Here is a 17,660-nt window from a genome sequence, read left to right as displayed (position 1 = left end):
TTTTCCAGTAAGCTTTCTCAGACCCAGGTTTTTATCTCTCCTGGCACGTGTGCTATCCTTGCTTCTTTGGTGCTTCCATGGAACCGACAACTTTTGGAAGATAAAACGTTGGTAATCTAAAATTATAATGAGGGTCCTAATTACCACGTGTGAATATTATCCTTGTTGGTGAAAGTGGAAGATTAAACGCATTCCGATTAATTACGCGATTCTCGCTGTTTGGCGATTGTAAGAAAATTGTTTCAGCAAATTTATCACTGCTGATGAGCTTTTTTGTAGGGGCTGTCTCTGTCAAGGCAATTATGTGAATTTCAATCTGCTATGATATGAAATATCGCAAGAGCTTGCGAAGCGAATAAACTTACAACAAATTTACCCACAATGAGCTGCAAGTTTGTGAATGCAACTAATGGCCTCTTGTTTGGGTAGACGAATAAATACTTGGACCATCCTGGCGGAGTTTTGCAACGAATAAAGTCTGGGAAGCGTATTTGCAAGGCGATTTAACTGGAGATGCACCAGCACGTGGGTCGGGCTTTCGAAACTGGGTATCCGTAAAACAGTCGTAATTAACGAAGCGCAAGTCCAAAACCTTAGGAAAGATTATGCTACGATTCTTTATAAGCTTTTGCGGATTTCAGCTGAGGAAATAAGTGGCGTCTATTAGGGATTTAATCGAAGATTTTCTTAGTGTTATAGTAGCTTCCTTATTCTCCCTTCAGTAGTTTTTTTATTGTTAAAAAATATAAGATAAACATACTGTTGTACACTTAAAAGTCACTTATTTATTTTGGCCATGACTATATAAGTTACAAAGGATTTACAAAGTAGTTTAGTTTAATTTCATTAGTAATGAGGTTTTTAAGAAATAATAGTATACGCAAATGCGTATAGCAACATGTTTTCCACAAATTACGATCATGAAAGTGATAGTACATCCTGACGTCTTCAATTGAAAATGTTTTTAAGTGAATGTATTTAAAGGAATAATTATCATGATCGAAAAATCTTATTCATAATCTTGAACAATACGTATCTTTCTAACCATTATAAATTAAATGTATAACATTTAGAGAATATAACATAATAATTGTATTGTTTACACTGAAAGTGGCATACAACGCTTGCAATTAGTAAAGTAGCCATTGCAGACGGAAGATCTTTGTATTATTTGTTGACAGGCATCTATTGATATTTACTAATGGACATCCGTTTGGGTGTCTTCCCTATAAGATCAACTGCGAAATTCCTTGTTGTCATGTGGACTTGAACTATTTAACCATTATCCTTACTCTACCATCACTGACCAATGCATCCTTTGACTTTCTAAATGGTATACCCTACACTTCTCTAGAATACGTGTGGGTCAAAGGATCCAACTTCAAATATGTTGTTATTCGCATACCTATGTATGCAAACAAGCGAATATATTGATCAAAGCAAGAGCACTTGCCGGTGTGACCGTATATGCAGCATTCAAAAGCAGGACAAACATTCAGAGCATGAACAAATCTTCATGATTTTGTCAAAAAGAGCAGCAGATGGCTACTGTGAAATGATAGCGTGCAAATAAACCATTAATGATAAAATTTATAAACAGAAAAATTGAACTATTTTTACATGGAAAGCTTTTTCTTTATTGGTTTGAACTAATTAGGTAATCTCTTGCAGACACGCATTATTATAATATTATAACTCTAAGGATTGAGTTTCACCATGAATTAGAATGTCATAAGTTACACAATCACAGTAATTGGATAAAATACTGATCTATGTTTGAACCACTTCAAATTTTTTAAAGTCTTGTTTGTCATGGTTCTCTTACTACGGTGGTTCTACTAATACACATTTTTTTAAATCGACGTAGATTAATTATCTAGGTGCTCAAAAACTTTTTGTTTCAAGCATTATTCTCCTCACATGCCACAGGCAACGCAATTCCTGAACGTAAGAAGTTATTTTTCTAATTTTCTAACGTGTATTCCATTGTTTCAATGAGACATAGTTTTTGAGATAAAATAATTTTCCCTTGCTACTTATTTCCAGGTTATAATCTTACTCGACTCTCATTTAATCCCGCATTCGTGTCAAATCCCTTGATTGAATAAGTCTGGGCTTGACAACAAAAGATTCAAAGAATGTATATAATAAGCAACTGTCACAATAAAAATAATAAGCCCAAAGTCAGTCAAGTATTAATAACTCAATAAATCAGAGCCCGGGCGATAAATCACTGATCCCTTTCATCCCCTACTCTGCGAAAGTATATACGCAAGGAGGAGGGAGAGAGAGAGGTAGGGTGGAGCGCAAAAAAAGTCAAAGTGCAAGTTAGCGCACCCGTATATGCGCTGCGTGGCTTTGATTCATGGACTTGGCTTGTCACGGTCCATCGGTTGCCTCACCGTTAGTATTATATGCTAACTGCAAAACGAAACTTGGCTTTTTTTTTTTTTTAATTGTTTCCGAACTGCTGAATCGAGCGAGCATTTTTTGCGGACTCTCTCCTCTGGCCCACCACTTCGTTGGAGCTTTCTTTACTTTCTTTTTCCATTTCCCCCTTTTCAGGGAAGAGTAATAGAAGTGTTACAGGGTGAATTATTTCTTTGAGCTTTGCGGTGAATATTGGACTCGATAGCTTAAGATGCGAGAGGGATTTATTGCTCTAAAATAACTTACAAAGACACGCGCTATTATTGCAAGGCTCCGTGGAGATGGTGTTTTATCATGAAGCCATCAATAAATCATACTCATTGTTCTAAAAAAGAGTTTTGTATGTATATGTTGTGTATGTATGATCCTGTAATCAAAATAAATAATTTTATGTTTTTTTGTTGCAGGTAAACGGCACGTGGAATCTACCAGCAGTAGTTTGTGATTTCTACATCGCCATGGATGTCATGTGCAGCACTAGTTCGATTTTTAATTTAGTAGCAATATCAGTAGACAGGTAAGTCAACATTTCTTCGATTCCTACTTAGCTGTTACGATTGATGATTAAAATTCTTGTATTACTCTCTGTGGTACAATACATGTATAATTTGGAGGAGTGAAGGTACGATAAGAGAAAATAATTTAACTATTGACTTGATGAGTAATATGTAAATATTCATCTGATGTGGAATCAAAGCTTCATAATTCGGTACTAACAACATATTTTGATGTGCCAGTTAATTTCTAGGCTTGTTAATTTTAACTACTCATCAAATTCTGATATTCGCTAATTATCGCTTGTACGTTGTAGAGCAGAGTATATTTATTGCGCATACAATCAGTATCGACACGCAATTTTTGATTTTTACTGTTTGTATGAATAATATATTTTTACATTATGAGCACTTTATTATCATTGGAAAATTTGTTATCAGGGCCAGAACTCTAAAAACAATCACTGCTCGTAATAAATTATGGCTATGGATTATATTGACTCTTAAAATTTGCATAAACTAAATGGATTTCGCGCGCCAACGTTTGGCTGATTCTGAAAATTAAGCGGCTAATCGAAAATTCACATACCAACAAAGTTGGAAGGAATTAATTTTGCAACTGTAATCATTGCCACAAGCCTGAAATCCGAATAATTTGTACTAAAACTCTGTAAACTGCATTACTTCCAATGTAGTGCACTGCATCGTAATTTTAATGATAAAAAATAATGTTTTTGACATAATACCGATCAATGACCATTTGAACTGCAGATATTTTGCTGTCACGCGGCCTATAGAGTACGCGAAGCACAAAAACAACCGTAGAGTATGGCTGACAATAATGCTGGTGTGGTTCGTGTCAGCAGCAATCGGTAGTCCAATCGTTCTTGGATTGAACAATACACCCGACCGCCAGCCCGAGCTCTGCCTATTCTACCACACGGACTTCATCATTTACTCGAGCCTAAGCAGTTTTTATATACCTTGTATAACTATGGTTATTCTTTACTATAGGATATTTAGCGTGAGTCTGTTTTCATACATTTTTTCTTAGGCTTTTGTCTTCTTATCAATAGTATTTTTTAACTTTTTTTTTGCAATCTAGAATTTATTTAAATACTAGACAAAGTTCGTTGTTAAGGAGATGAAAACCACTAATACATATTATTAGCTAGTTGTGTTTTCAATATAGTTACTACCAAAATCCAGAACACATTTTCTTTTTTTTTTTCATCATAATTAGACATTAGTACCAGGAAAAAACGTTTATGTAACGTATCGCAAATACTGTTTTAGGCACTTCGAAACAGGGAAAAAAAGAAACGTGCCGAACGCAAGACTAAAACGGGAGATATCAAGTCTGGCTGTGTCATAGAGAATATAGCAAACACGAGGAGGTAAGTCTGTATACTTACTATGAAAATGCTCGTTTGATACATCTGCATTTGGTGAATAAATGTTGTCGTCACATTGTCGTTACCAAGAATTATAAAGCTTTTAGTTGACACATGAGTAGTAAAATATAGCTCTTTTAGATGTTTGTTGTTTGATCGATATACTCTCAAAAGCTTACTTATTCATAGTTGTATAAAAAATATTGTACAAAAAAAAATGTATTAAAAAATTTAGCAGAAAACAGTTTTAGAAAAATCGATCTAAGTAACTTGGACTTCCACAGCCTTGAATAAAACTCGGCAATGAGACAAAAACTTTCAAAACTTTGAGAGTTGCGAATAAAGTACCAAAAAGTAATATACTTGCATGATTTGATTTTATTGTCAATTTACCGCTTTGCACGTTGTTAAAATAGAATGTGTTTATTTATTGATATTTTCGTATAAATTTTAAGATTGATTCATCGAAATTAAAGGAAAATTGTTAAAATATCATTCAAAGTATTATTATTATTATTATTTTTGTTTCAACGAACATCTTACAAACAAAGTAAGATACAGATATTAACTATAAAATTGTTGCACTGCATGATCAAAATAAGCCCTATCTAGATTTTATTAAATAATCTTTTATGATGAAAAATATTGGAACTCAATTTAGTGATACTCAAATCACAGCTTCATATTAAGGGACAAGTAATTTTTTGTTAGCAATAAAATAATATATTGAATTTTAATAAAATTAAAAATAAAAACACATTTTCGCTTATTTATACATTTCCCACAGCTTTCATTCTTTTTCAATAATAATTTACAGTAATGAACAATTTAGAAATTTTAGATGTTCTTTTTGCTTTCTACCAATTAGTTACTAGTCTGTGAGTTTTTAACGTTGTATTTATATCACAAGCATAGTTTCCTGGCCAAATACCTCATTCTCAGTTACCTCTTTCAATACTAAAAAATTATTTTGCTCCTTCTTTTGGATAGTATTGATAAGTTCAAGATAAGTCATATGGTGGTTTTTCTTGTTAGGGTAAGGACGTAACATAAGAATATCACAAAAAAATTCGGAGAATGTTCATCAGGCTCAGCATTTTTTCCTCAAATTTTTCTGTTCCTTGAAAAAAAATTCAAATAAACAGTTAAAATTTGAATCATTTTAACGCGCAAAAGAATAATAGAAATTTTTTTAAAGTCAAAAAAAGTTGTTCTTACATAGTTCCTGTATGTTTAAAACGTAAAAGCAATGACGGGACGGAAATAATTAAATGGTTCTTGAGTAAAAGCACATGTTTTGACGTAAAAACTGACTCCAGGTGCCTAAAAGAGTAAGCATTGAATCGTTTGCTTATATTTTCATAAATATCATTGACCTTGAATAAGTAATTTTAATAATCTCCTTTTCAAAAATTTGTTTAAAAATAAATACGGTTTTTTAAACATTCAATGATAGGATCGGTTTTGTATGCCAGCCTCTATGGATACATAATTTTTCGGTTTTATAAATTCAATTATTGTTGTATTGTAAGGAAAACTCTGTAAAAACGGATAAAACCCACCTTAAATGGAGAAAAACTGTATGGGATAAAAGGATAGTCAGTCAACTCAAACAAAAAAGGAGCTGCTAATCTCATCCTAACTTATTATAGTTTATTACAATGACTGAGGAGCCCAATATCTTGAAATTCTTTGACTCCTCGAGCTTCCTGTCACGATTCATATGCTCACTCGCATAACCATCCCCATACACGCACAAATTCGCAGAAACACACAGTCTCCCTCTGTAGAAGCTTCTTTAGAGACAACCTACAACTAAGATCACACGTAGTGGATATTCTGTGGTAAGGTTCGCGGAGACGGCTCTGGGCGCGATGGCTTTGGTAGCACCTAACATCGAGGAGCCAACGAATACAGCATCTGGCAGTAACGAGGACGAGGACGAAACTCCCATCGATCCCGTTGTCATCATCTCCAACGACAAGAGCGCCGAGTTTTTTCTTGCCACTGTCGTAGAGGATGCGTAAGTAATATTTACTTCACTTTTCCCATTTTTCCTTACATCCTTGGTTCCTTTTTAATTAAGTTCTTTCGTCTGAAAAGAATTTGAAAAGAAGTTTCCTGTGGACTTATTTTTTTCTGGGGATGATTAAAACTTGCGAATAATTTTATAATCCTATTTCTACCCTGATTTCGATAGTAGAAAAACAAACTTTCTAATAGTTGAAGATGTAGCCTATCATTCTGAGATTAGTTGTGATTAGATAAGATACGATAATGAGGAGTCGTTGGATGAAATGAAAAATAAAAACTGCCAAGCAAAGCGTTCGACTTCTTAGAAGAGAAAGAGGTTGCTGAAAAAGGAAAAAGTCTTCGCGTTTCCAATTATCCTTGAACAACCATTTGATCCCCCATTTTTCACATCTTTAAAGTAAGATAATTACAAAAGTTTTCCCAGCTAGTAGACGCTGCCAATACAATTATTTGTTTTTTAGTAGATGACCAGTTACGGAAAAAGTTGCTGGAGAAGTAAAAGATAAGAAAAAGACTATTTGTAGCTTGAGTAGAACCCTTTAGTATTAATTGGCAGGATTTTCTAACTGACACAGCGATCTTTCTATACCTCAAGTACAGAATTTTCTGAACTTCTTTTTTTATCTCCTTAAGTAATCGTCTTTTTTTGTAGATTAGAACGTTATACTAAATGAGTTGCCGATGATCTTCCGTCTTCCATTTTCTGTTATAAAATCCGCTCCAATAAAATTTTCTTAGTATTTAGTATTTGTTTCACAGAAATTCATTTGGTATTCACATTTTAAGTTTATAATCAACAATTTCATTTTTCTACTACAATTATATCTTATTTTCGCCAACTACTGTAAAGCCGTTATAAAATAACGTAAGAAATTTTTCAATTTACATAAGTATATTAATAATTTCTATAGGAAACTAATTATTTTTATAACTGTTTTATCAACGCAATAATACAGAAATTTTTTAAATCATTTTGAAGGATGAAATTTATGTATTTTACAAAAAAACAGTAGAAAATTGGCTTTGTTTTGTCGCTTGAAGTAGGATAAATATCAAATTCTTATTATTTTTCTACATAATTTGTAACTTCTCAGCATAACTCGGATGAATTTTGCCAGCAAGAAGAAGATCTGGGTTAAAGTCTCTACTCAAATATGTCGTCTTTTTTTCTAGTTCTTCTCAATTTCTATAGGATAATTTTCAACGAAATTCTTCGCTTCGCAAAAAACAATGTTAGGAAAATTAATAAAATATCGTATTATAAGGGCAATACGTGATGGTTGAAAGTCTAATATCTTTTTCTCTGGTTCTCTTACATTAAAATATTTTTTTCTTTATCGGGTGCAAAGTGAGGGCCTTAAGTACTTTTCGTGCTTGCGTCACGGACCCTAGGACGCAAATTAATCACAATTTTTGAAGCACATAAATGTATTTTTTCGTGATGTAGACACAGTGAAATGAGTATAATGAGTGTCGATGATTTTTTTCCTAACACTGTATAGCTAATAGGTGGTTTCTATATTATTTTTTGTGCAGCAAATCGAAATTACCTCATTGATGTCCTAAAAAGTGTGCAGAAAGAATTTTTAAGTGTGTGACAAAGGACTTATTATACATCAAAAATTTTTTTTTTTAAACTACAACAATTTTAAACAAAAAAACAATAAGCGAATCATTAATGCATATATAGAAATAGAGAATCTAATAAAAATAACTTGTGGAGTCTGTCTCTTTACTTTTTGAACTGTGGTAAATTAAAATCAGTTTATTTTGAGTGTCATGTAAATCAGACAGTTAAAGAAGTAGATTTGCTAACACACACAAGTGAAATAAAACAGTTTTAGTAATTCAAAGTAATATAATAATTATAAAATAGTTATTTACGTAACAAGTGCGGAAAAGACGATTTCCCGCACGAGTAGTGATTGACTCACACGAGTGCCGGAGTTGACGGGAACGAGTACCAGTTGAGCACACGAGTGCGTAGCACGAGTGTGATCGCAAGGTACGAGTTACCGTCACTGGCCACGAGTGCGAGTCTATCACACGAGTGCGGGAAATCGTCCCGCACGAGTTGCGTACAAGTTTTTTGCAATGTGTGAGGAAAATAGGTACAAAATAGGTTTGAATTTTGATTTCCAGTGTGTAGCAAAATTTTTTCCGGTGTGTGGCAAAACCTTTTCCACACACCTTTTCCGCACACTGTGCGGCAAAAACCTTTGCCGCACACCTTTGTCGCACACAATGTGGGAAAATCGATTTTCCACACTAATACCAGTGCGGAAAACACCCATTTTCCGCACACTATTGCGAAAAATAATTTGTTCGAGAACATTATTTTTAGTACTTCTACATTTTTTAAATTTTTAGAACGAAGTTCTTTATGTCGCGTTACTCGGGGGGCTGGAATTTTAAAACCGACAGATTTTTTTTTTTTGAATCAGAAATCTTTTCCTCTCAAGTTTTTCCCCTCACCCCGTCCCCCCTCACCAAGTGTTCTCTACACACTTCCCCTCTCCTCATTATATATCTATATCTGTCAACCGTGCCGTGTTACTCTTCTGCACACCTTTACCCACCATTCCCCCTCACACTCCCAAGCAATTAATTTTTTAACAAATTTTAATTTTATTTCCCCACAGTAATTTTTCTTTCACTTTGAATTTTTTCTTCTTTTACAATTCTAAAAAAAAAAAAAAAAAAAAAAAAAAAAAAAAAAAAAAAAAAAATTTAATTAGCATAAATATGGTTATGTAAATTGAATATAATAAGGCGCGTTATTACGCATTAAATATTTGTATTTTCATTAAACCTGAGGTTTTTTTGGCATTACAGTAATGCTAATAATTACTGTTATAAATTAAAAAAAGGAATGAAATTAAATATGAAAAAAAAAGAACGATATATGAAAAAAAAGGGAATGAAAAAAAAAAGATTAAATATGAAAATAAGAAAGAAATTAAATGAAGGAAATACAAAAAAATGAATAAAATGTAATAAAATGAAATATGAAAAAAAATAAAGCAAGAAATAAAAAAAAAAATTGATAAAACAAGAAATAAAGAAAAAAAAAAAAAATAAATAAATAAAAAAAAAAACAACAACAAACCAGGGGGGATAAATGGGTCATGGGACCCACGGTAAGAACGAAGTTCTTTGAACATGACGAGTATAAAAACACAATTTCTCAGGTAACAAGGGGGTCGCCAGACCCATTGAAAGAACGAAGCTCTATAAACGTTAATACTGCATTCATGTAGTTCACTAAAAAAAAACTTGAAAAACGAATAAAAAAAAAAAATAAAAAAAATAGTTCAGTACTCACGATGGTTGAACTTTGTGAGAACGTCGTGCATAAATACAGTACTGGGTTGAACCCCCTGGCTTGAATAAAGACTTATACCGTACTTCTATACTATTCATATAATATTTTGTGGGGGGTCGGTGGGGGGCGGTGGGGGGCCATGAAAAAATGTGTGGGGGATTGGTGGGGGGGCTGTGGGGGGTGGTGGGGGGATGTGGGGGGTTTTGAGAAAAACTACGATATGTCAAAATAAGCTAGAAAATAACGGATTTTTACCTTATATTGTGGGGGGTTGGTGGGGGGCGGTGGGGGGTTTGTTTGGAATGCCCCACTGAGTTAACTATATAATATAGGAATATATATATATATATGTATATATATAATGACAAAAATTGTGATGGCTGGCGTGCGGAGCGCGCAGGAGGTGAAGTCCTACTAGTATATATTATATTTACATAGAAAATGTCTTTTTTAAATACAAGAAAGTTCAGACTTGGTGATCTAACATCCGTTTTAAGCTATTCCTTAAAACTATCGTTATTTGGACCACAATAATTACACTTTTAATATAATTCTTGATTCAAAAAGAAAAGCAACGTGATCTAAAAATTTTTATCGAATACACATGACTCTTTAACTTATTTTTGGCAAAAGATCTAATTTCTAGATGTATTAAATTATTTTTTTTGTTTTCAATTTTCAAAGCCTATGTTTGTAATTGTTTTTTAATATTAGTAGCCATCTAGACCGTCAAAATTGTTATTTAAATAAAAGTGTATAGTATAAAAAAATTGTATTTAAATAAGATACACTCATACCGTAAGAAAAATTCAAGGATATAGCAAATAAGAATCAGTTTTTTTTTATCATAATGGAAAATTTTATTAAAAAAAAATAACGAAGGAATTTATCGAATTTTTCCTTATTCTGTGAGGTGGCTAAAAAAAATTATGGAGGGACTTTGGGTGGTATTTTTGGAGCTGTAGAAGGGTTTTCTTCTGACTTACGACAATAACTTTATAAAATAACTAAAATTAACTTATTTTCGTATGTACGTACAGTGCAGTACACGTGATACAGATTCAAAGAGAAACAACAGCTGTATCCTATTTACAAGGGATAATAATTTAAAAATGAAGCTTTATACGTGTTATGTTATTGATTCAATTATTTCTGTTCTGACAATTATAATTATTACACTTCAGATATAATTGTGTATACTTAAACATAAAATAATGGTATCCATACAATTTTTCTCTACTCTATATGTAACTAAAACATAAGCTGTAGCAGAGGAACTAACTTTTTCAAATGTATTTTTTTTTCCTTTTTTTTCAATTGACGTATCTAAGTAGGCCGTGGCCAAACGAAGATGAGGCTTATGAATCTTTCTTGAGAATGTGGAAAAGAGGGTTAACCAAAATTTCATTACGTAAAAATGACGAAGACATTTGTCGATTTTTCCCTTTTTTTGTAAGGTGGCTAAAGAGATTTATGTAGGGATTTTTTTTTGTAGGGGAGAGGGGTATTGTGTAAGCTGTATAAGGTTCATTTCCTACCTCACGAAAGTAACTATATAAAACTGGAAAAGTATAAATTATTTTCGTACGTACATGTAAAAACAGTATACGTAATCCAGAATCAAAGAAAAAGTATGGATGTATTCCATCATGAAGACGATAATAATTTCGAATGAAGCTTTACATTACGTTATTGATGCAAGGTAAGACAATATAAATAATTAAAATAGCATCAATAGGGGTTTTAAAAATGGTTTGTAAATTATTACTACCAAGATTTTCCGTTTTAACAAAATGTAATAACAATTACAATCTTATGAAACTATCCGTAAAAAAAACAGCTGTATATTTCTAAGTACATTGACACAAAAAATGTGTAACTGACAAGTCAATTAAAATAGTAAGTTAATACATAGAAAAAAGCAATTATACGATATCAAGAGTTTAATTTTTTTTTAAGACCTATCTTTTTTCTCGACTGTGTATAGGCCTAATGTTTCAACATGCATAATTCCATACAAACAGCTTTTTTTAATTTACCAAGGTTATGTAATTTTGAGGCTGGTAGTATTTTTTTCCTTTGGCATATGAAAAATAAAAACAATCAGAAACATGTAGTATTCACTAAATTATTGTTTATTCAAAATCAAAATTAAGTTTTATTACATATCGTGAAAAAATAAGCACAAAAAAAGCAAGAGATTTTTAAAATAATTTTCAGGACACAAATGTCCCTAACAATTCACTGCTTAAAGATCTAAATACTGAACACGGTCAGAGCACATTTCTGAGGCCATCTCCTTCAGTAGTACTGCCTTACACTTCTCGGCTAACTTCAAATAATCAGCTAGGTTACCTGGCTTCAAATAATTGATCAAAATACCCTCGCATACGTCGACCAAGTCCCACACACCGAACTCGAAAGCAACAACCATCAGTTCTTTAGCTATTTTTTCGTTATGATTGACCTGATAACCATTCACAAACAGAATCAATTCACTCATTATATAGTAGTCCGTATTTTTGATGATCAATTTCAACCTGCCATCCGTTTCATCACGAATGGAAAAATTCTCCAGAATAAACGATAAAACCGCACTCTTTTTACCCAACACGGTTGATTGTGCGAACATCTTTTGCTCGTCTATCAGTATTTTAACATCGTAACGTTCGTCGTTGTTGTTGATAATATGGTCGAACGAATGACTGGCCTCCTCGTCGTCTAGACGAATTTCGCAGAGTATGCCCATATCTTGGGTAAAGATGTTATGATACTCTTCGCTCTGAAAGTTACATACGAGCAAAGGCACGTTGGAGCAAAAGATCTCACTCTGCAATCCAGACGTGCACACGACTCTTTTTTCACTGGTATTGAACACAGAGATTCGCAGACGAGTTTTGATGTTTATTCCTTCGGTCTTGTCGTCCATCGACCTCAGATACACCGAGACACGCTCCTCTTCCTCGGGAATATTTAAATTTGAATAAAAAACGAGCTGCCAGGCGTGACGGGAGGTCAAAAAAATGGACGAGTTTGTCACCAATTGAACGTCCTCGCTGCAGTCGTAAGGTGGAATGGTAACGAACCATAGGAAGGCATGATGGTCCGCGGCCTTGATAACGGCTACCGTAGATTCGTTGGTCTTCTTGTGCACCAATTCCATGGTAATTGGCAGTAACTTATTTATAGAAATAAGCTTCACTGAGACACTCTAGAGTTGCAAACGACAAGAGGTGCTGTGGCAAGAGTTTCTTGTATACTGGATCGAAACGTTGACCAAACTTCCGAAAGCTGACTATAGAAAAACGTTAAAAACCTGCCTTTTATCTGTGATATAAGCTAATAGCCTGAGAGCGGAGGTGTGACTAACTGAAGAATACTTGGACCACAAACTAGACGCATCAGACAATTGGTTTAATTGATTTTTCCACTATCGTGATGATTAAAAAGAGAAACTACCCATGCGCCATTAAGTATGATATCACTTGTTGAAGTCACAATTTAACTCCATGTGGTTCGATGAATCACTACCTTCTAGTAGGAATTACTAGGATAGCGATTTTATCAATCTCCTTTAAGTGTAACAGTTAAATTTAAATTTTTAAAACGGGTATGAAGTCTTTAAATACTGATATCTGATGGGACGTGACCTTAATTTTGTAGTTGGCATAGACAAAAAATAAATAAAAAAAAAAACAACAACAAACCAGGGGGGATAAATGGGTCATGGGACCCACGGTAAGAACGAAGTTCTTTGAACATGACGAGTATAAAAACACAATTTCTCAGGTAACAAGGGGGTCGCCAGACCCATTGAAAGAACGAAGCTCTATAAACGTTAATACTGCATTCATGTAGTTCACTAAAAAAAAACTTGAAAAACGAATAAAAAAAAAAAATAAAAAAAATAGTTCAGTACTCACGATGGTTGAACTTTGTGAGAACGTCGTGCATAAATACAGTGCTCTCGCCTGCGGCAGAAAACCGAAGACGTGACCGTCACAGTACCGCCACCTGAACTGACGCCCTGCGGCCAGAGTTAATGCTCGCTAAGCGGCAAATTCAAATGTGCTAAAACCAACTAACTAAATCCCAAGCTTTTTAACATAATAACTCAGTACCCAAAACCTCTTATACCAAATAACCCTATACTTCCGATAAATACAACCAAACAATATTTTAAATACACGCTCAACTTATAACTGTATACATAAATCATACTCATCAGATTGCAAAATCTTTAAAATGAAGATCCAAACGATTTGCAACACATAAATATAATGAGAAAAAACTACTAAATAACCCAGGGAGCTTGATATCCAATTTATTTAATGATAAAAATATAAAATATAACTACGCCGCGTATCCCTATATGACCCAAGGCCCTTCATGGTAAGTTTATTACCTAATTAAATATAAATTAAAAGCCCAAGCGCCTATCACCAGATGACCCGGGGCGCTTGCTGGCCACTTTTTTTAAAATTTTACTGAGCGCCTATTACCAGATGACTCAGGGCGCTTACTGGCCACTTTTTTTTAAATTAAACTGAGCTGCTATCACCAGATGACTCAGGGCGCTTACTAGCCAGTTTATTAACTAATTAAATATAAATTCACAGCCCAAGCGCCTATCACCAGATGACCCGGGGCGCTTACTGACCACTTTTTTTAAAATTAAGCTGAGCTGCTATTACCAGATGACTGAGGGCACTGACTGGCAAGTTTATTAACAAATCAAATATAAATTAAAAGCTTAAGCGCCTATCACCAGATGACCCGGGGCGCTTACTGGCCACTTTTTTAAAAATTAAACTGAGCGCCTATCCCCAGATGCCCTCAAATACTTGCTTTCCAGTTTTCAAACCGTCGGATTAATAATTATCGAGACAAGTGCTTGTTAAGAAACGAAAAGAATCCAATTTTTGGCCCTGATGGTATTAATAAATGGCTTAGAAATTAACAACAAGCTGTATAACGTCCTTAGTTACTTGATATAAGTTCCATTCTATTTTTTGTTAACTCAAAAATGCTAGCATAAGAGCTCTTAATTGTTCTAAGTAACATCGGAGTATGCCTTTATAATATTTTATAATTATTATTATTGCAGTAGTTGGCCGATTAGTACGTTAGGTTACTTATACATACAGCACTAGTTATTTGTTGGTTTTTTTTGTATCACAATTAAGAACCTATTAAGTGCCTTACTTTGCTACACATTAAATGCCGTAACTATTGTAGCATTTTTCATTTTATTAACCAGTGGATAGTAAGCGCCCTGGGTCATGTAGTGATAGACGCTTAGGATTTAAATTTATATTTAATTTGTTAATAAATTGGCCAGTAAGTGCCCTGAGTCATCTGGTAATAGCAGCTTAGTTTAATTTAAAAAAAAGTGGCCAGTAAGCGCCCCGGGTCATCTGGTGATAGGCGCTTGGGCTTTTAATTTATATTTAATTAGTTAATAAACTGGCTAGTAAGCGCCCTGAGTCATCTGGTGATAGGCGCTCAGTAAAATTTTAAAAAAAGTGGCCAGCAAGCGCCCCGGGTCATTTGGTGATAGGCGCTTGGGCTTTTAATTTATATTTATTTAATTAGTTAATAAACTGGCTAGTAAGCGCCCTGAGTAATCTGGTGATAGGCGCTCAGTAAAATTTTAAAAAAAGTGGCCAGTAAGCGCCCCGGGTCATCTGGTGATAGGCGCTTGGGCTGTGAATTTATATTTAATTAGTTAATAAACTGGCTAGTAAGCGCCCTGAGTCATCTGGTGATAGGCGCTCAGTAAAATTTTAAAAAAAGTGGCCAGCAAGCGCCCCGGGTCATCTGGTGATAGGCGCTTGGGCTTTTAATTTATATTTGATTAGGTAATAAACTTACCATGAAGTGCCTTGGGTCATATAGGGATACGCGGCGTAGTTATATTTTATATTTTTATCAATAAATTAATTAGATATTAAGCTCCCTGGGTTATTTAGTAGTTTTTTCTCATTATATTTATGTGTTGCAAGTCGTTTGGATCTTTATTTTAAAGATTTTGCAATCTGATGAGTATGATTTATGTATACAGTTATAAGTTGAGCGTGTATTTAAAATATTGTTTGGTTGTATTTATCTGAAGTATAGGGTTATTTGGTTTAAGAGGTTTTGGGTACTGAGTTATTAGGTTAAAAAGCTTGGGATTTAGTTAGTTGGTTTTAGCACATTTGAATTTGCCGCTTAGCGAGCATTAACTCTGGCCGCAGGGCGTCAGTTCAGGTGGCGGTACTGTGACGGTCACGTCTTCGGTTTTCTGCCGCAGGCGAGAGCACTGGTTCAACCACGTATGGCTTCATGGGATGATAACAATGTATGTTTTAATATTCAATTAAATAGTTACAGATTACTGCACAATACTATAATCGGCTAAACTTAAATACAATCAATTGTATTTCGATTTACTGGATCCCTTGGTTTCTTTGTAAGCATAAAGTTTTTGGTGGGCTGACTTTTTTTGTTAGCATTTTGTAACGTTGCATTTTGCCAGCCCTGTCAATGTGTTAAAGTCTATTACCACATTCCTACCAAATCACATGGAAATATTGTATAGTATTTTTTCTCAAAACATCCCACATTCACTGTACGTTATACAACTAAGTACGTTTAAAAACCAACTTATATGGAGTTAACAATATTTACAAACCAAATAATATATACACATATATTGGTGCGCATACTTATTATATCATCATCACTTATATAGTCCTTTAATACACAATTCTTCTTTTTACGTACATAAACTTAAGTTAAATTTAGAGTATCATTAATATAAACAATGAAAGTTTCGCATCATTTTAAGAGTCATCTTATAAAGCCTGATTAAACCACGAAGACTTACGTCCATTTCTATTCTGTTTTAAATTAATGCTAAAATTGGTACAATAGATGAACACGATATACATTTATGATATGTATTATTAATTAAAAAATTTTACCTATACATAAAAAAATAATAACTAATAACAATTAAATCATGTTATGAATATTAGATACATTATTACATTCAAAAATTTCTTTCCAAACTATATTTTCAATCTCTAAACTGTTTTCTCTATCGACTTGAACAAAAATTCCAGTTTTATTTTTGCATCTTGATAAAGCCACATATAATTGACCATGAGAACATAAAGGTTTTTTTAAGTATAATCCCACATTATCAAAACTTTGACCTTGAGACTTATTTTTAGTCATAGCAAATGCTACAACTAATGAGAATTGTTTTCTATATAAAATAAAAGTTAATGATGAAGTATTTCCAGTATTTAATGTAATTCTTGGAATAAAAAATTTATTACCAATTTTCAAAGCCTATGTTTGTAATTGTTTTTTAATATTAGTAGCCATCTAGACCGTCAAAATTGTTATTTAAATAAAAGTGTATAGTATAAAAAAATTGTATTTAAATAAGATACACTCATACCGTAAGAAAAATTCAAGGATATAGCAAATAAGAATCAGTTTTTTTTTATCATAATGGAAAATTTTATTAAAAAAAAATAACGAAGGAATTTATCGAATTTTTCCTTATTCTGTGAGGTGGCTAAAAAAAATTATGGAGGGACTTTGGGTGGTATTTTTGGAGCTGTAGAAGGGTTTTCTTCTGACTTACGACAATAACTTTATAAAATAACTAAAATTAACTTATTTTCGTATGTACGTACAGTGCAGTACACGTGATACAGATTCAAAGAGAAACAACAGCTGTATCCTATTTACAAGGGATAATAATTTAAAAATGAAGCTTTATACGTGTTATGTTATTGATTCAATTATTTCTGTTCTGACAATTATAATTATTACACTTCAGATATAATTGTGTATACTTAAACATAAAATAATGGTATCCATACAATTTTTCTCTACTCTATATGTAACTAAAACATAAGCTGTAGCAGAGGAACTAACTTTTTCAAATGTATTTTTTTTTCCTTTTTTTTCAATTGACGTATC

General features: G+C 33.2%; 1 protein-coding gene across 1 annotated transcript in view; it reads left to right on the top strand.

Annotated features, from left to right (window-relative positions):
- The window catches only part of Dop2R (dopamine D2-like receptor), a 219,942-nt gene that overhangs the window by 171,869 nt on the left and 30,413 nt on the right, over window positions 1–17,660 (top strand). Inside the window, exons 2-6 of the mRNA XM_089598807.1 lie at window positions 2,838–2,947; window positions 3,696–3,948; window positions 4,221–4,321; window positions 6,150–6,341; window positions 14,569–14,574. Coding sequence (XP_089454933.1) covers window positions 2,838–2,947; window positions 3,696–3,948; window positions 4,221–4,321; window positions 6,150–6,341; window positions 14,569–14,574 — 662 coding nt within the window. The remainder of the gene's footprint in view (window positions 1–2,837; window positions 2,948–3,695; window positions 3,949–4,220; window positions 4,322–6,149; window positions 6,342–14,568; window positions 14,575–17,660) is intronic.

This window comes from Copidosoma floridanum, unplaced genomic scaffold, assembly GCF_036245765.1.
Source record: "Copidosoma floridanum isolate Cflo_tuat_1 unplaced genomic scaffold, Cflo_Japanese_pri ptg000006l, whole genome shotgun sequence".
Classification (NCBI taxonomy): domain Eukaryota; kingdom Metazoa; phylum Arthropoda; class Insecta; order Hymenoptera; family Encyrtidae; genus Copidosoma; species Copidosoma floridanum.
This window is presented reverse-complemented; position numbering and strand designations above follow the sequence as displayed.